Below are 19,496 nucleotides of genomic sequence, written 5' to 3'. Positions count from 1 at the left end.
GCCCCCATCGCAATGGCTTTAGCATGGCACTCCCACGTTCCACACTGTCCAAGGCAGTTTTGATTTGGGCTCTTGTTTTTCATTTTAGACTGGCTCTGAAGCCTCGGTAGAGTTTCAGGCTTTCGGGGTTTTGCAATTCATGTCACTCTTTTTTTTTTTTTTAACTTTGAGCATGTGTAGTAATGTTGCAATGTTGGAACCCATACCCCACCTGTATTTGCTGATTGGGCTGTCCAATGCCCACTGGAGAGACAATTGATGGCGGAGTTCTCGGGGAAAACATGTACTTTTCCTGCTTGTTCCACTCTCATTTATTTTTCTTTTAAAGCCAAACCAGGAAACGGTTAAAATGCTGCTTGTTCATTCCCTCCAGGCAGCTTCCTTGCTGCTTTGTTTTGCAAATAGCTGTGGCAAAAGGCTTGTTTGTTTTTCAGCTTACAGGGAGGGAGGCAAAAGCAATCATTTAACCCTTTCCTGGCTTTTAAAGCCAGGAGGAAAGGGCAGTAACATTACAACACAGCAACATTACAACACGTTCCTACCTTTGAAAAAAAAAGTAAAAGAGTGAGCTCATACCACTGAGGGAGGAAGGGAAAAGCAGCCATTTAATCCTGACTTTCCTCCATATGGCATCCAAGTTGAATCTATGGAAGTTTACCAGCAAAATAATATGCACAGTCACCACCACTCATGGACAAATTCATCTCTCTAAGGCTTATCCCTAATAGTCAATACATTGCTAACGAATCTAAACAATTGCGCTGGACATGGTTCAGCCGATGCAGAAGACAAAAGCTTTCTCTGCCACTATCAATGCCACCTCAGGATCTTCAAATGGCACACTCCATCAGTATCAGTTTTCTAGTTACTTTCCTAACCTGGTTCAAATCCTGCAGCTTTCTTGTAAATCAGGGAGCCAAGCCTCTACTCAAGGATGGCAGAAGACATGTAGAAGTCACCATCATTTCCAAGAGCCTGGAATTCCAGGGCCCTATTAATGCAAAAGTAATAACTGAAGTTCTCAAAATCCCCAGAAACTTCCTGAAGACTGGAATCTTCTGGGGTAGATTAATTACTATTAATCACTAAATGGATGAACAGCTCCACTACTGTAATATTTAAATCTTTCTTCCAAGTTTGAAGTGCTTGAGCACACTACTGCTCAGAAATTACACCTTCTGCCTTTGAAAGTCTTCATAAGCTACATGTAGATTATGCTGAGATATTCAACACTGGGAGAAACATTTATCACTTCACATTCCATTTGTCCCTGAAGAAAACACCGTCAATGAATGAGCCATGAATTCCATTAAGTTTTGCTATTTCCTTCCCTCAACACCCCCCACCTCCAGTCTCAAGCTTCTTCTAGAGAGCCAAGATACATAAATGTAGAGAAATATATCTTTGTACAGATATAGGTCGGTAAAATGAGTCATCAAAAGAAGCTTGTTCCCAGGCTGCTGCTGTAGAATCAAGTAGATGCATGATATATTTGAGAATTCAATTAGTATGTTTTCTGAATAAAAGTTGGAAATTATGGAGCTAAACAAAAGATTTAAAGAGATGGTTCTGTTCTTGGGTAGACACAGCTTTGTCTACAGGATTAGAATACCACATATAATCAGCTAACATTGGCCCATTATAAACAGAAATCCCTTACTTATCCAGTCATTTGAGTTTTTTTAAAGATTTGTTCCACCTTATTGAATTCAGATTCGTATAATCAGATATAACAATCTGCTGCAAAATCTAGTACAGTACTTCTCAAACTTGGGGCACACTTTTAAAGAGTTAAAAAGTAGAGACCTCCTTTACTCCTACAAGTAAAGCCTTCTGGAGTATCAGAACAAAGGATGTCACAATCTGTGATTAATAACTAAACTAACAATAACCTTTTACCAATAGCATCAATCTAAAGAATGAGTTTGGTCTTGTCTAATAGTGTTTCACACTGAGGGTGGATTGTTGATAAAAGACAGTCTTACAAGTAGAATGTGAGTTCTACATTCAGCCACTCCTCTCAGCTCCAGGTCCCCAGCTGTATTGTGGGAATAATAATAACAACATTAATTTTGCTTACCGTTCTGAGTGGGGCACTCATCTGTCTAAAAAAACAGTATATAAGAGCAGTTTTCTTCTTCATCACCATCATCATCATTATCATCCTACAAAGACTGTGGTGGAATATTTTAGTGAATATTGAAGTCATAATAAAGCTTCCTCTTTTGCTTCTGTTTTCCCATAGATCTAATCATGCCATCCCAAACTCATACTCCCAGTACTTAAGATGAGACAGATGAGAGATGACAGAGATGCACAGCAGAAATATCCACCTTCACAGGTGCTTAACCATGTATGAGTCACTGTTCTGGTGCTTCCTGAACGAAACCAGATAATTCCGTAACAATGACTCATGAAAAATATACAGCCACTTCCTCTGTATCTGAGTATTTGAGTCTTCATTTATTTCTTGTGGCACACTAGCAGTTCTCAATGTCCTATTTCACTCCCCCCAAAACATTTATTTCAACTAACAGCTTCATAGGAATATGTTCAACTCTTTATACTTCAACCAATAATGAACAGTACCTGTAGAGCTCCTTTACTAATACTTAATGGTATTTGTATCAAGACTTCAAAGAATTCAGTACCATGGATTCTTTTGTCTTTCCCAAGTTTGTAGTTCATATTAGAGAAGTTTAAAAACATTTTCTCAATAAAATACAATGGGTTTGGAAAGCTTGGTCTTAGCATTCCTTCCTGCAACATCTCAAACAATCGCAAGCACTAGATATCCTAAACTGTAAAAACAATCAGTATGGCAAAACATGCTGTGCTATTCCAATGAACAAGCAACCTGGACAAACTTCTTTTGGAGCACAAGGAAGCACAGGCTTCTGTAAGAATTGGCAACCATTCATCTAACCATTAGATAGTTCTGAAACCCTCCTCAAAACAATCCATTAAGAGGCAAGACAAGCATCCTGAACAGCAGTAAATTTCTATAGACCGTTGGATTTACATTTGATTTAGAGAAAGTATTCTCAGTTGTGGGAACTCTTTCATGCTTTGTATTAAAAAGAAACAATTAGAATAATCAAACAAAATGAGTGTGAAATTTCTCACAGTCTCAAATGTCATTAGAAAGAGGGGCAGAGACATGTCGTGACTGGTCTATTTAACTTACATTCTCAGTTATTAAACATTACCTGCAGGGCCATTAAACTGCTTTTCTAGTGGAAATACAATATAAATTACTTACTACTAACAATACAAAGAATTAACTTGACCTTTCTCTAGGGCATGATACATTCCAAATCTATGCTTTTGAAATATGAAGCTGATATTAGTTATTCTTTTATCAGACTTCACAGCTGAATAATTTGGAGGACAATAATCAAATGAATACCTTCTACAGAATTTTCTTATTATTATCTAGGGGTTTAGAATCAAAAAGCCTATCTGAATAGCACTGGATGTTCCTAGCCGTCTACCATTTGGGAGAGCATGGATCCTAGGCCCACCGCCGACACATCTGTGTGGACTATGAAGGGTCTTGTGAAATTCAGGTTGCATAGCACCGGGGACTAGGACAAGGCTTGCCGCAGGGACTCAAAGGAGGGAGGGTCTCAGTGCCTCATGGAGATTCCATCCATCAGGAGAGAAAGAGGCACATCCGCTTTGTGAATCAGAATAACGATTGAATAAGTGAGTATTTACTGCACATTTTATTTTATTGAACAGGTGTATAACAATGTTGTTAGTACCAGTCCTATTTATGTCTGGCTTACAGATATTTGCCCTTGAGAAAGCCTTTGGTGTGAAACAATCGTGGCGAGCAGGTTGCTGTGCGGAGCTTGTCCTGTTGGCAGTCCTCTTCCACATATGAGACTTCTACACAGATTGAAGTGCAGATTCATTGCAATTGTTCATTTCCCCATCTACCATACCGAGTGTGGTCATCGTGGGAGCCTCGGGAGTTCTCCAGGCCTTGAATTCACTGTTTCTGGATGTGGACTGAGTGTTTTTTCTACCTGTTACTGTTTACATTGATGAGAAAATTAACTGTGGATGTGTGTATAGTGCTGCTATGTTTATACAGATGTGATTTATGAACTGGATGTATACTATTTATTAATTACTGACTGTTACTATTTATGAGCTATTGACTGTTTGTTATGCTTTGCACTTTGGCATTGTATTAACACACTGACTCCTGTTTCTCATTGTTAATTGCTTATTGGGAGACCTTTTTGTTTTTGGTTACCTCATATCTCCCTACTGGGCTTCCTTGCTGTTGTTGTAGGGACTCAAAGGCCTGTTCTCATGGCGGACTCCACTAGATGATGGTGGGTTGGTCCTTTTTCAAGCAGTTAGATAGTGGGCTGGGCTGGCTGTCAAAATGTGGGATGAATTTACTGTAATAGCCAACCAGGCCCAGGAACCGTCTCATTTGTTCTTTTGTATTATCATTTATTATTTATTAAATTTATAGTCCACCCTCCCCGTGGATGGGCTCAGGGCAGATTACAACACACAGAAAAAAACACATTGATAAAACGGTACATTGAATAATGATAAAAGCCAGGTTTAACAGCATAAAAACAAACTCTGCACTATGTTCTGACTCTGCCCTATGTCTCAGGTTCACTTCACCCTTCCCTGCCAACCACAAGGGAAGAGAGGGGTGGGGACATGAGTTGGTGCGAGATTAGCCACCGTTCCTACATGGGGCAGATGACTCAATATAGCCGCCCACTAATAAAAGACAGTCAGGGAGGCCAATTCGTGTATCTGAGTACTGGCCTCAACCAAATGCCTGGCGGAACATCTCCAACTTACAGGCCTGCCGGAAGGACACAAGGTCTTGGAGGGCCCAAGTATCCTCCGACAGAGAGTTACACCAGGTTGGGGCCAGGACTGAAAACGCCCTTGCCCTGGTTGAGGCCAGTCGAGCCTCCTTAGGGCCAGGGACCAACAGTAGATGTTTTCCTGCTGATCTAAGCGCTCTCCGGGGTATGTATGAGGAGAGGCAATCCCTCAGGTGTGCCGGTCACAGTCTGTTTAGGGCTTTATAAGTTAAGACCAAAACCTTGATCCTGAACCGGAACTCCACGGGAAGCCAGTGCAGCTGCTGCAAGGTTGGAGTCACATGTGTCCCGTAAGGTGTGCCCGCCAGGACACATGCAGCAGCATTCTGGACCCGTTGCAACTTCTGGGTCAGACCCAAGGGAAGCCCTGCATACAGCAAGTTACAGTAGTCTAATCTGGAGGTGACCATTGCATGGATCACCGTAGTTAGGTCATGGTTGAAAGACAGGGGGCAAGTTGCCTGGCCTGCAGAAGGTGAAAAAAGGCAGACTGGGCAACTGCTGTGACCTGGACCTCCATTGATAAGGAGGAGTCCAGTGTCACACCAAGACTCTTGACTGCCAGTACGGGCACAAGTGCAGCCCCATCGAATGCTGGGAGCTGGATCCCCCTATCCACTGCACCATGGCCCAAGTACAGGACCTCCGTCTTTGTAGGGTTTAACTTCAGTCTACTCTGCCGCACCCACCCAGACACGGCCTCTAGGGCTCTATTTAGGGCTGTATGGAACTTGAGGCTTCGTTCCAAGGTAGTTGCCATGTCTGGCACTAGTTGGAGGATGCCTGAGCCCACCCGATAGCCAAGATACGTGACCTCCCTGAATCCTATGCGGCTTTTGCGAGGATTGGTACGTAGCCAGGCTTCCGCCAATGCTCAGAGCACCTCAGAAACATGTTTAAGATGAGTCGGCCAGTCTGGACTAAAGATGACAAAGTCATTAATATATGCTCTGCGAATCCCTGGCAGTGGTTCAGTACCTGGTCGACCAATCGTTGGAAAGTGGCTGCGGCCCAGTGTAGGCTGAAAGGCATCACCTTGAATTGGTATAGGCCCGGGGGGGGGGGGTGGCAAAGGTTGTTTTCTCTGTGTCTTCCGGGGTCACAGGGTCCTGCCAGTACCCCTTCATAAGGTTTAAAGCTGATATGAACTGGGCTGTGCTGAGCTGATCTATCAGGTCAGCCCATGGCATTGCGTAGGCATCAAACTTGGCAATTTCGTTCATATAGCCATAGTCCATGCAGAAGCGAACAGAGCCATCTAGCTTAGGGACCAGTACAATGGGGCTCCGCCAAGCACTCCAGGAAGGCTCTATAACATCTTGCTGCAGCATGTCTTCAACCACCTTGGCCGCCATCTCCCAGTGCATATGAGGGAGAGGCTGCCAGGGGGACCAGGCCACCTTCCCAGGGTGAGTTGTGATGGTGTGCATTAGGACTGCTGTGCGCCTGGATTGCTGCAAGAAGACTTGGGGGTGTTTTCCTATGACTTCTAGGGCTTGAGCATGTTGGGCCCTCGTTAGGCCGGTATCTATGAAGGATAGCTCCAGTGAGCCATTCCTCAGCATTCAGGGCAGTTCACGGTCAAGGGTAGTTCACCCTCGGGGAGCTCCAGGGGTCCCTCAGCCAGGCTGCAGGGAGTGGGTGAGACCATGGCCTCTTGCCAGGCCTTCAGGTCATTAATGTGGAGCCGCTTGCGATGCTGCCACAATGTTCCACACTGGACCTTGTAGGACAGAGGTCCTAGCACTTGGGTGATGAGGCAAGGCCCCTGTCAGGAGTCCCCGGGGCCCATCACCTTCCAGCTCACAAGGATGCGGTCTCCTGCCTTAAGGGTGTGTAGACATGTCCCCCTATCATAAGCCTTCTGAGAAACTAGCGTGGCCTGGAGGTGTTCACGGGCCTCATCCTGGACCTTCTTGAGGTGGGCCTGAAGGTCCTGAATGTAAGCAGGCATGGGTTGGGGCTCCCTCCTCTCCCTGGGACTCCACTGCTCCTCCACAAGATCTAAGATCCCCCAAGGCTTCCAGTCATACAGGAGTTTGAACAGGGAAAAGCCAGTAGAAGCTTGGGGTGTCTCCTGGACAGTGAACAGGAGGGGGTCCACATAGAGGTACCATTGGGTGGGCATGAGCCACCTTCTGGAGCATGGCTTTCAACATCTGGTTAAAGTATTCCACCAACCCATCTGCCTGAGGGTGGTAAAAGCTGGTGAACACCTGGCAGACCGGAAGTGTCTGGCAAGCTGGGGGATGAGCTTGGCAGTGAAAGGTTTCCTGCAGGCTTTCAGGCTTTCTCTGGAGAGGCCCACCTGGATGAAGAACCAAATAACCACTCAAGCTATGCTGGGGGCCTTCATATCTTGCAAGGGCACCGTCTCTGGGTAGTGAGTTGCATAGTCCATCAGGACCAGCAGGAAGCAGGCTCCCTGCACGGTATGGGATAGGATCCCCACAAAATCCATTGTGATTCTTGCATCACCGGGAGTGGTGCCAGTGGTGCCCAAGGAGGAGCTTGAGATGAAGTCCACTGACAAAGTGGACAGGTCTGGAAGTACTGCTAGGCATCGCACATTAAGGTGGGCCAGAAGAACTGGGTGGCCACCTGGGCTGCGGTCTTTTGAGCTTCTTGGTGCCCTGCCCCAGGGTGATCATGAGCAGCAGCCAATACTGCACCCTGATGCCCACAGGGACTAGCAGTTGATGGACCTCTCCCGTGTGACCCTGCACCAAACTGTACCACAGCCTACGCTCCTTGACTACCTGCAGCCACCTCCCCGTCCGCCAGGCATCTAGCATCATGTCTTCACTCACCGCCATTCTCCGCTGTAGGTAGTCAAGGGAGTCATCAGCCGCTTGATCTTCTGCAAACCAGGGATCTCCCCTCCAATGAGCTCAGAGGACCTGAGCTTCTTGGTCAGTGGTCTGATAGTCAGCCCAATCCGGATGTCCCCCACGAGGGCTTCTTTGGACCAGGGGAGCCGGTTGTCTGTCATGTGGTGTAAGGCTGGTTGGAAATGAGGGGCATTGTGCCCTAGGAAGCGCCTGCGCCTGGACCAGTTCTGTCAACTGGGTGCACCCCTTGGTACTCCATCAGGACACGCATTACTGGGCATTCCTCTATGTGCTGGTGAAAGCATGCAATGGTGGCCTGGCATATGACTGGTAGGTTTGGGGGTAACAGGTGAGAGAGGATCACAGAGGCTGAGCTCTCACTGTCCAGCAAGGCTGTCAACTGGCGGCCTGTGATGACCACTACGACCAGGAGGAGGGGCGGACGAGGGGGCCGTGAGACCACTTGCATGGCAGTGTCCCATCCTAGGTCACACTCCATCAAGGAGTATTCACGCTGCCAATGCCCCCACTTCCTGCAGGTAAAGCACGGGCCTCATCCTGGGTCTTCCTTACTGGGGCTGGGGCTGGCAACTCTCTTGAGGGATTTCAGAGGACCCAATGTAGGGATCCTCAGTGCGCCAATGGGTCCCTTGCTCATGCCTGGCTCACTAGGGTCCAGTGGATGGGGCCAGGCCCAAGTTCACCCCCCTCAGCTGCCATCTGGGTGTCTGGGGGCTCCAGGCTTCCCGTCTTGCGTTTCCCTGCCTCCTGCATCCCTTGGCTTGGCCGCCATGAAATTTTCCTAGAGGGTAGTAGTCTCCTTCAGGTCAGCTGGTCCAGACCACGAGCAGGATAATCTACAGCAGTTGCTCCAGCACTTCCAGGTCAGCTACCCATTTCCCATCCACAGTGGGAGGCTGCAGCCAGTGGTAGGTGGCATCCCTCAACATAGCCACTAGGGTGTGGGGGTGCTCTGTCTACTTGTAGGCCAGACTACAGAATCTCTGGTGGTATGTTTCACACGTGATCTCTTACCAATCCAGGCGGTCTTCACCTTGTTGTAATTGGCACTCTCCTCCTTGGTCAAGGCCCTGAGAGCTGTCAGAGCTTCCCTGGTGAGAAAGGGCCCCATGATGAAGGCCCATTGATCCCGTGTAGATTGTGTGGTCTCTGCCGTGCGCTCAAAGGCATCAAGGAAAGCGTCAATGTCGTCCTCCGGGCCCGACATGGATAGGTGAAAGGGGGGTCCTCCCTGCTCCTGTGGGTCCCCTGCCAGCCGGTGCCCCGGCAGCTCTTCCGGCCTCTATAACCTTGCGCAAGTCCCGCACTAGTGCCACTTGGGTCTCCCATTGTTGCTGGGCCAAAGCAGCCTGGGCTTCTCGTTGTTGTTGGGGCACTTCACGGAGAAGCTGACTCTGGTGCTCCGTGAGCCACTGCTTGAACTGCATCAGGTCCATTTCTGGAGCTTTGAGTGCAGAGCTGTGCGCCCTGTGAGACGACTCCATTACCAGCACATTACCAGCCTGCTGCTGGCCCACTCGGCCGGTGCCGGGATGCACGGGAGAGGATGGCTCATGACAGGGCTAATGCCTGCATTCTCCACCACGTTGTGAGCAGCTGCCCACATCACGGCTCCCACCCTGCCCTCCACCATGGTTTCCTCTGCAGGGGTGCTCCCTCGGCCTCAGATGTGGATAAGGGAGGGGGTTACAGTCACTCATCTCCTCCTCTTATCTCGTGGCTCTGGCTCTTCCTCTCTTTCTCTGCACCTCCTCCTCAGCTGTCTCCTCCCCAGCATCACCAGGAGCACCCTTTATATTCCCTTTCCTACACCACCCTAGCCAATCCCTGAACCCGCCTAGTTTCCTAGCCATTTCTTGCTCCCCTGAGCCCCCAGCTTCTTGGTTACTCAATTGGCTAGACCTTCCCTCTGCTCCCACCTCTTGCTTTCCCTGCCACTTCTGGCCTGATTCTGGCCACTGGAGTCCTCCCCCGGATCCCTCCCCCACCCCTCTCTGCTCCCAGGCCAAGCCCACCCCACTCCAGCTGGGCACAACTCCTTCCAGTAGGGCAGCGCTCCCAGCTCAGGGGCTGGAATACGGCTCTGCTGGCTCTCCTCCACTGAGCTGAGTGCCACTCCACCAAGCCAGATGGAGGGAATCAGTCAGGACCTCTGGCTGCCCCCATCGTGTTAGCTGTGGTGACTGCTGCCACGCTGCATGTCAGTTGAGTGGCTGTGGCAAGTGGCTTCTGGGGAGGCTTCACCCGTCTCTCCCCTCGTCAGGCAACTCACCCAGACTGGTGCTGGCTTCCCTGCAGGTGGGTGAGGCGGTCGGGCTGGGACTCGTCCTGGGTGGGCTCCAGGACTGGGAGGGTGGCACTTGAGCCAAGTCCGGCCATGCTGGACAACAACACTGCATGGTAGGTTAGATGGAGTGTGTTTGACTGGCCCAAGATCAACCAGGGAACTTCCACTGGCTCTCTCATTACGCCTAACTAAGAATTCTATGCGTACTACTGCCTATCCACCACACTGTTCCTAACCACTACATTGTCACATTGTGTAAGTGAACTTAAATTAAGGAGTATTCGCACTATATTTAACCATCCTGGAAATAAAAAATCAGGAAGAACTGGACTCAGACAGACATCCAGATAGTTACAAGTACTTGCCCTTTAGCAACTTACCAGCTATGCAAACCTGAAATACTATGTTAATGAGAGAAACTTTAAAATCAATTATATAAAATTGATTGTACATGCTCTTTTCCTCGTGTGTAAGTCTGCTATGCATGATTTTGAAAATGTCCTGCTTTGACTGTTCTAATACACTAATATATATTTGGCATGGGGCAACTACTCAGAACATTCCTACAGCATCCTTCCTTGAATCATGGTTTTATCAGGAATTCAAGAAATGAAATTATTATAGCTTGCAACTACAATCTACATGATCTTACAGCAGGGATTCCAAGAATTCACTTCCCCTAAGAGAAACCCATAGCTGCTTTTTATACTTGGAGATGGTTTTTTAGAAGTATTTTTCCATTCAGTGAGTGTTTGTGTGTGTGTGTGTAGGGGGGTGTTAGAGGGAAAATGTTAGGTATAGCAGTGATTGGAAGAGGGTCTCTAGGTCTCAGTTTTGTGGTGATAGTCTTGGTTGCAAAATCGTTTTGAAAAACTGGGTTCTTAATAAAGGAAATCAACACAAGGACCAAAAAGCCTCATCAGTGTTTACAAATAAGACACTTAATTTATAGGAGAACTCTGGGAACTCAATTAAAGAATTTGGCTTTAAGTAAATATTATCAGACTAGTTCAAATAAAAGGCTGTCTAAAACTTAAATTATATTTAGAGTAGAGTGCTCACTGACATTTTTTTTTTTGCTCTGGAAATACTATGCACTCAAGTAAAAGCTGGAGTAATGATGCCTCCAGGCAGCATAAAAGCTCTGGACATGACAGCAATAGCCAAACCACATCCTCTACCTGTTCAAGATACACTGTCACTGCATATATAAGTTGTTTTGAGATGGCTTAGTCAAATAGGTAGTCATCGCACATTATTTTCAAATTAAAGCTTGTAGCCAGGAAAGCATGGAACAGGGCCTAAATGGAACCTTTTCTTATGCTCATTTAATCAAATGGTCCTCTTACTATTCTGTTCTGCTCTAAAGGAAATAATTTCAATAAAGTTTAAAACTGCTGGAGTGTTTACATGTCTCCGACCCACTTCCTTGCTTAGGCAATATTACCCTAGTAATAAAGGACGTATTGCCAGGGCAAACAAGTGGAAGAGTACTTCAGGCTCTTCCACATTAACAAGCCCCATTAACATGTGGCAGCAGTGATTATTATCACATCCTGATCCATCACAGGTTTAGCAGTGACAGATAGAAGGCATTATGGGTGGATCAGGAAGGATAAGTCTGATTGCTGCCCCAGGAAGGGATCGTTGACTCATTTTTTTTAAAGTAGGCAAGGGTAACAAGAAAGGAAGGACAAAAATCTCAATGCTAAAGCAAAGAAAAAGTAGTAATAAAAAGAAAATTCTCAGGAAGATTGTCATGGAGTGGCTAACTACTTGGCAGTCAATTTAGCAAGTGGAAAAGTCTCAGCCCTTCCCTTGAGGTGCACACAAAGGATTACTACTGTGCTTCAAGGGAGAGGATTTGAACATCAATTCTTTGGCTAGAGCTCTATAACTTTCTAGAGTTGTTTTCTGTGCCAGTGCAGATGCCTAAGTGTGTACCTTCTAAACATAAAACCATAAATGATGCATTTGCATCTCCAATTCTTTACATTCTATTGGGCAAAACTGACCAAAACTTCTGGAGAACCACTCCTGAGATACTAACAACTCCAAAGAGACTCCAAAACAATGCAACATGATGTAATGGTTTCATTAGTTAAAGCCACTGAAAGATGTAATAGTATTCACAGAGAAGAATTACCCTCATTTATCTGGAAAAGCAAATAATCCCTGAGTGCCACTGAAACCATCTCCATCTCATAACTAAGTCTGAAGTCAGAATGAAATGGATCAGGGAAAGATGCAGCATTCAAAAATGTCTGAAGTTGGTCTGTCAATACCTCTTGCCCAAGAATAGGCCAGAATAGCTAAACTAGCTTTATGTAAGAAAGATGTATGCAATTACTTCTTTTATTCTTGAGAGAAACTTCCTATCTCCAATGAAATGCTAACAATTCTTCCCAATGGTACTCCAACCACGTGTTGGCTGGACTTAATTGGCCAGGGTGGGCAGAAATGTAATTTACACATGGTGGCCTTCATAATCAGACAGCCCATCAACAGTTGAAACAAGCAAATCAACTATTTTGCCAAGTATCAAAACCTCTCTTTGTTGCAACTTAATAAAAAATGGAAGGGTTTTGAGACTTCCCGAACTCTGGAGAAATAGGATTTTCAGGTTTTCTCCTTTTGAGAGGAAAAAAGAGGTTTGAGCCTTTGTTGTAAAAGTTTTCTAGAAATCAGTGAACAAATTAATGCCACATAAATTCAATTCTTTGCACTAACATATGGGGAGAAAAGAAGGGAACTGCTTGTATTTCCAGTGAAAGTTTTACCAAGAAGGTTACAAAACCAAGCAAAAAACTCCTAGTTAACAGGATCTAGACAAGATCAAATAGCTTCTTCTGTGCCCTTGACACAGCACAGTGCAAGAGACCTAATATTCTCTCACAAGTGTCTTCTGCATTATGATGCTGTCACGTTCTCTTTTAGTTTCACTTTTCTCTTTTCCATTCACTCACTGTCACATTCAATGGAGCTGATCAACTCTTATTCCAGTCGCTATAGCAGAAGGAGATTTTCTTCTTAAAACTGTCAAGACATGTAGGGATGTACATTTCAAAAGCAACTCTTCTTTCCTTTTAAAATGACAGTAGAACACACATTGCTTGAGAAACATACTCACTAAAGCAGATCTAGCATTCTGATAGGCTGTTCAGTACCATCAGTTACTGCATAGATCTGTAAGGTATTATGCATTCACAAAAAGGTTTTAAGGAGTTATGACACTGCAATATTCAACAACATGGATCTATGCAGCAGAGGCAGGTGTTAAATGCAAGCAGAGCAAGAGGATCTTTATCCACTAAGTTTATTTTCAGTATAGCCACACAATTGGGGTGGGGGGTGGAGGGGTGAACTAACTGCCTATCAGTTCTTGTTACAGCACTGTTATTTTCTTATGGCATCTTGAGAGTAGAACACAGTAGATACATATGGTAGCCATAAGAATGTGCTAAGTCATTTGTCTGCAGTAGATCTTGCTATTTATTATTTTTCCATTAGCATGCTCACGTCAAGACATTTTAAGAACTACATGAAACAATTACAACAGATTAATATTAAAAAACTGTGAAAACATAATCCAGTGAGAAAAAAAGTACGTAGTTTTGCCCTATCATTTCTTGAGTTCTAAAACGCTAGTCATATTGTGCACGAAGCCTCAGTTGCAGAAGGAAACACCACCATCAAGAAAACTGTTTCTGTCACTAATTTACAGTGGTTCCCAATGGTACTCCAACTTCATTTTCACCCCATTTTTTCATAATATCTATCATTATACCTACAGCAACAATTGGCTAACCATCACTTTACAATTTCATACACTGTTCATAAAGTTGTACTCAGAAAGACACTCAGACACATTTTAACAATGAGAGAAGGTTTAAGAATTCTTTCACAGTTAAGGGAGTATTCTTGCTGAGATCTCTGAAGTTTAAATATTCCTGAACCTGGAACAACAACAAAAGTTTTCCAGTACCCCAATGCTTTTGTGTTATTCACCAGTTTGGTTCCTAATTTCATTTTTCCTCATGCCATCATCTTAAAAAAATGCAAGACCCTTCTGGATTGTTGGCTTTGGGATGTAAAACTTGGGGTTTTTTTCCTGAGAAAAGGTAATATGCAGAGACACGAAATATTTATTCTTCACCTCGCACAAGTATTCTTCAAGGATGAACAAATTTAAAGGCTTAGACCAGGAAACAAACAGTTCTGAAACTCCATTACAAGAGTTAAAAGACCCAATCAATTTAAACACCAGATAGCATAAACAGACAACCAGAACTTTAAAAATATAGATCACACTTGCCACATATAAATATGAGAAGACAGAATAAAAGATAGAAGCTATACAATATTATTTATAAGCTTAAGAATAAAAACTTCATGTATTCCTTTCCTTAGTGTAAATACCAGAAAGAGTGATATTTAATATTTCAACACCTATCTGCTTTCCAGTGTGGTACCCTTATATTGCTTTACAATTCCTAAACACAGCAAGACTAGGACATTCAGATTTGAAAGAGATGAGGCTGCTACAATTCTTCAGATTCATAAAGAACTGATAACAGAAGACAGGGATCCCATCAAGGCTTGAAGATGAAAACTGCTACTCCAGATACAGAGATTTCTCCTCAACACACGCTGTAATGTACAGCATACTGACAGATCTGTAAACATCACTCACTTCGTGAAGCAAGATCTAAAAGCAAAGACATGAAAAGCCACTTAGTGGGAAATAAAAATACATCCAGGAGGAAACAGTAATCCAGACAGGTGGCAGCATAAGCCAGAGTCAAGTAAAAACAAAACATTTAACCTATACTTCTCAATGACCAAAATGCTGTTTTAGCATACTTAACACAAAGCGTTGCACAATAAACTTTGCTGACTGATAAGGTAACATAAGCGTGCGCGCACACACAATACATTATTATTATTATTATTGATGTATTGTCGAAGGCTTTCACGGCCGGAGAACGATGGTTGTTGGGGGTTTTCCGGGCTGTCTTGCCGTGGTCTTGGCATTGTAGTTCCTGACGTTTCGCCAGCAGCTGTGGCTGGCATCTTCAGAGGTGTAGCACCAAAAGACAGAGATCTCTCAGTGTCACACAGCTGCTGGCGAAACGTCAGGAACTACAATGCCAAGACCACGGCAAGACAGCCCGGAAAACCCCCAACAACCATTATTATTATTATTATTATTATTTACTAAAATGCAACTTTCTGCAAAGTTTATACTCCATTCCTACTCCTAACAGCCAGTACATTTGCAGTCAAATGTAGCCTACAGAACCCACAGCAGAATGATTCTCTGAGGCCAGGGGCAACCTAGATGGCAAATAAGCCACATACTTTAAAGTAGAGATGGGCATGAAACGGGAAAAAAAGAACCCTGCATTTTGTGGTTCGTCGTATTCCATGAACTTTCACGAAATCCCCCCGTTTCATGAAACAATTTGTTAGGTTTGTGATTCATCAAATCCTGGGGCCCTACAATGGCCCCCATTCATACCTAGAAATGCCAAACTCGCAGACAGACTTCAAAGGCACCCTCACCCAACAACCTTCCCAGCAAGGACAAGAGCAGAAAATAAGAGTCTTTTCAATCTCTTTTGAAGCAGCAGCAAATCCAGCCCCAAACTCCCAAATCCACTCTCTCACACTTCAAATCCCAGCAACAGCCCCTCCCTCTCCCTCTGTCTAGTGGAACTGAAGGCATGAGGCAGAGAGCTGTGCCTTATATAAGAAACACTCACATAGAGCAGAACAGGCGATCTCGGCAGACAGACCTGCCTAACAGGGTTTGGAAGGATGAGATTGGTGGTCCCATGGCTACAGAAGGCCCATCTCCCCCCCCCCCCGCTCGTTGCTCTCATAGAACAGAATGGGAGCTCTCAGGTTGGTAGGAAGAGCTGCCTGTCAAGGTTAAGTGGGCTAAGATTGGGGTTTCCACGACAACAAAAGGTCTGCAGACATTCCGGGCCTATGTTACCTAGGGAATCAATGAATTGGCGCCAGCCTATCCGGCATCACGAAGCATTAATGAACAATACGATTCAGCCCACACGAAAAACACAGCCCCACGAAATGCATTTTCGCAATACACGAATCAGCCGATTCATCACAAAATTTGATTCGTATTTCGATTCGTAACCATGTCTACTTTATGCATACATTCCTATTCTCTTGCAGTGGATAGGCAGAACCTTCTGGTCCCAGCAACAACTATCTGCAGGCCATAGCCTGCCTTCCCCACCACAACAGGATATGTGCTTGTCTAGCCCTAAGTTTCCCTCTACTTGCTCTGTCTAAACAAACATGGAGAAGTGGACAGGAAGTATAAACATGGACATTAAATACAAATTGCAACTTATTTTAGGTAGTGCCAGAATTTCTGATCTTCAGCACTCTGCAAACCAGCCATGTCAATCAGATGCTAAGAACACAAATTGCTGGTGTGTCATAAATTGTATGGATTTTTCTCACAGCTCAATGCATGCCTGCTGGCAATGTATGCTCACGGCATAAAAACAAAGGCTGCAATGTTTAGACAGCTAGTGGGTTAAGTTAATCCATTAAGCTTTTTACCAAGTTACAAATGTCAACAATTAATCAAATGACAATGTTAGCTTTAGAAGAGGCTGATCCTTCTTCTACAAAGGAAGAAATACCTCTTCTAAATGCACCCGCAATATGCATTTAATTTTTTAAAAATTCTACAACTATTATGTGTTTATTCATGTGTAAATTAAACATAGTAACAATCTGATGATTGATCAGAGATTCTTTATAGATTTACAATCCTCTATAAAGAGTTGCATAGACTGAAAAAGCAGCCTAATCATCTTTTGGGATACTGAACAGTCAAGGAGATTGCCCTCTGACTTCTTGGATGTGAGTGAACAATGTACAATTGTAAATTCACACACCACAGCAAGGTCTAAAGTCACATTAAAAAGACACGTAATAAACTTTGTCTGTACCTTGTTCCAGGAATTTTGCCATCATTCTTAATTTACAGTAAGTCAGTTTGGTGCAGTGGTTAAGAGTGGCAGGACTCTAATCTGGAGAACCGGGTTTGACTCCCCACTCCTCCACTTGAAGCCAGTTGGGTGACCTTGGGTCAGTCACAGCTCTCCGGAGCTTTCTCAGACCCACCCACCTCACAGGGTGATTGTTGTGGGGATAATAATGACATACTTTGTAAACCTCTCTGAGTGGGCATTAAGTTGGTCTAAAGGGTGGTATATAAATCAAATGTTATTATTATTATAAGCAGTTTCAAAGGTTCTTTCCTAGTACCTTCAAATCAGAAGTTACTTTCATGGGATGGAAAGAAATCATGGTGTTTACAGCTCTGAGAAGAGGACAACCAAATATTCTTTCAAAAGAGTGAAATATAGAGAGCAGTTTAGAGTTAGTTAAAGGGAGGCCAGGGTGGGGAGGAGAAGAGGGTCAGTCTGCTCAAGTCCATTAGGAGAACCCAAGAGAGAATGGGGAGGAGGATTCTCAAACTGTTCCTCTCCTGCAATTCCTCATGGATTTAAAATCCCTCCCAACTTATATATTCAAAACTCAGAATTATTTAAATAAAAAGAGAAAGCAGTTGGATCTGTAACAGCACAATCTAGCCATAAATCAACAACAATAATTTAGCCTCTTTCCAGCAAAAGTAAGTGGTAAATCTCCAAATTAAAGGTTATTATTGATTTAATCCATAAAGTGCACGTATATCATAGGACATGCTGCAATTATACAGCTTAGATGTGGTTTCACATCCACCAGCAACTATCTAGAAACATCCAAAAACATCTAAACATCCAAAAGTAACTCTTCTAATCACAGCAGGGAACAACCTTGGTTATCTTAAAATCACTTGAAGGCCAAGAGAAGGAGATTGTGTGTACCACCACCTCATTTGGCATAGCTACGTGCTTTAAGATGAATGTGTTCACAGCTAAGTTTACCCAACCTGAATATACAACATAATTTTTAAAAAGCACCTCTTAAACCAGAGACTTGTAATTTGCCTTTTAATTTTCATCCCCTTGATGGCATGAGACAACAATTCTTTCATGCAAAAAAGTAAAAATGAAATATGGAACAAAATTTGCTTTAGTCTTTATAGGAGGAGGATTCCTCTTCATGCAAAGTCCTGCTTATGCTACAATTAATTTTAATATTCTAGCAGGGAAGATTTTTAAAAACTTTTTTGTTTTAATCTGGGGACAACAGCAATTCCAGTAATAGAACGTCAACATTAATTTGAGGGGAGATGAAAAATGACTTAATAAGATCGCAGTAGGATTAATATTGTGCAATAGATCATGGAGCCATAAAACTCTTGACAAATTCATTTTTGTATCACTGTATATTCTTACTAATAGGGCAGGGCACATATGAAAGTTTGTTAATATGTTTTCTGTACAATCCAATATTAACTTACACAGCAGGGAAAATTCCAAGCATCGTAATTCCAGCCAGCAGTCGAATCAAAGAGGACCAGATGTTTCAACCAAGACATTTTCTATTTGTTTCAGGTCAGCAGGTACAATTCAGAAAACAAATTCTAAATTTGTTAGGAAAAAATAAGCTTCCATTTAAATTTCTACCAAGAAATTATTCAAATACTATTACACCAGGTTTATTGTCTAATTGTCTCCATAACTATGGTTGTTGTGGGTTTTCCGGGCTGTATTGCCGTGGTCTTGGCATTGTAGTTCCTGACGTTTCGCCAGCAGCTGTGGCTGGCATCTTCAGAGGTGTAGCACCAAAAGACAGAGATCTCTCAGTGTCACAGTGCTGGAAAACCCACAACAACCATCGTTCTCCGGCCGTGAAAGCCTTCGACAATACATGTCTCCATAACTGTATGTGCCAGTTGGCTTATATTTCTTCACAGAAATATAAGCCATGCCTCAACTGCCAACTCATTGGTTGTAAATGTTTCTGCATACGTTCACATAACAAGATAGTTACTCGGATGGGAAAGAGGTGGCCGATCTACCAGATGCCAAAGGTGCTTCCATTCCTTGCAATAAGCCCTTTAAGGCAAGCCTGCCCTGTTTCCTTAGAAGTAGCATACTTGCCTGACACCAACAAAGGGACTAATTCCAAAAGAAAGCCACCTTGAACATTTTTTTAAAAAATGTAAAAGTGGCAAATAAATATGCTAAATACTTAAAAACAGGCCTAGGCCCATTGCAAAAAGACAGATAAAAGGAAGTAGGGCATTTAACATTACTCAGTTGAAATGCAAGCACTTAGTGATTAGTGCAGTTACTTTGTTCATGATATTTAAGCATATGAGAATAGATGGGCTCCACTTTTTCAGAACAAAAAAAAGATGAAGCTTTGCTCACATGATTTTTACATTTTAAGCAAATGAAAGCACAATTTCAACTGGCATGCAGAGCAAGTGGAAAACTCTAGAAAAGCTAAAGAGCCAATGTGGTGTAGTGGTTAGAATGTCAGACT

At 43.9% G+C, this 19,496-nt stretch overlaps 1 protein-coding gene across 2 annotated transcripts in view; it reads right to left on the bottom strand.

Annotated features, from left to right (window-relative positions):
- Positions 1–19,496, bottom strand: part of ZFAND3 (zinc finger AN1-type containing 3) — a 291,436-nt gene that overhangs the window by 161,077 nt on the left and 110,863 nt on the right. The window contains exon 4 of one of the 2 annotated variants that reach the window (XM_054978100.1): positions 14,704–14,718. The exons of the other annotated variant lie outside the window; for it this stretch is intronic. Within the exon in view, the coding sequence (XP_054834075.1) occupies positions 14,704–14,718 (15 nt within the window). The remainder of the gene's footprint in view (positions 1–14,703; positions 14,719–19,496) is intronic. 2 annotated transcript variants of the gene reach the window in all.

Source organism: Eublepharis macularius, chromosome 1 (assembly GCF_028583425.1).
Source record: "Eublepharis macularius isolate TG4126 chromosome 1, MPM_Emac_v1.0, whole genome shotgun sequence".
NCBI lineage: Eukaryota > Metazoa > Chordata > Lepidosauria > Squamata > Eublepharidae > Eublepharis > Eublepharis macularius.
The sequence above is the reverse complement of the archived record's forward strand: the minus strand, read 5'-3'. Positions and strand labels throughout refer to the sequence as shown.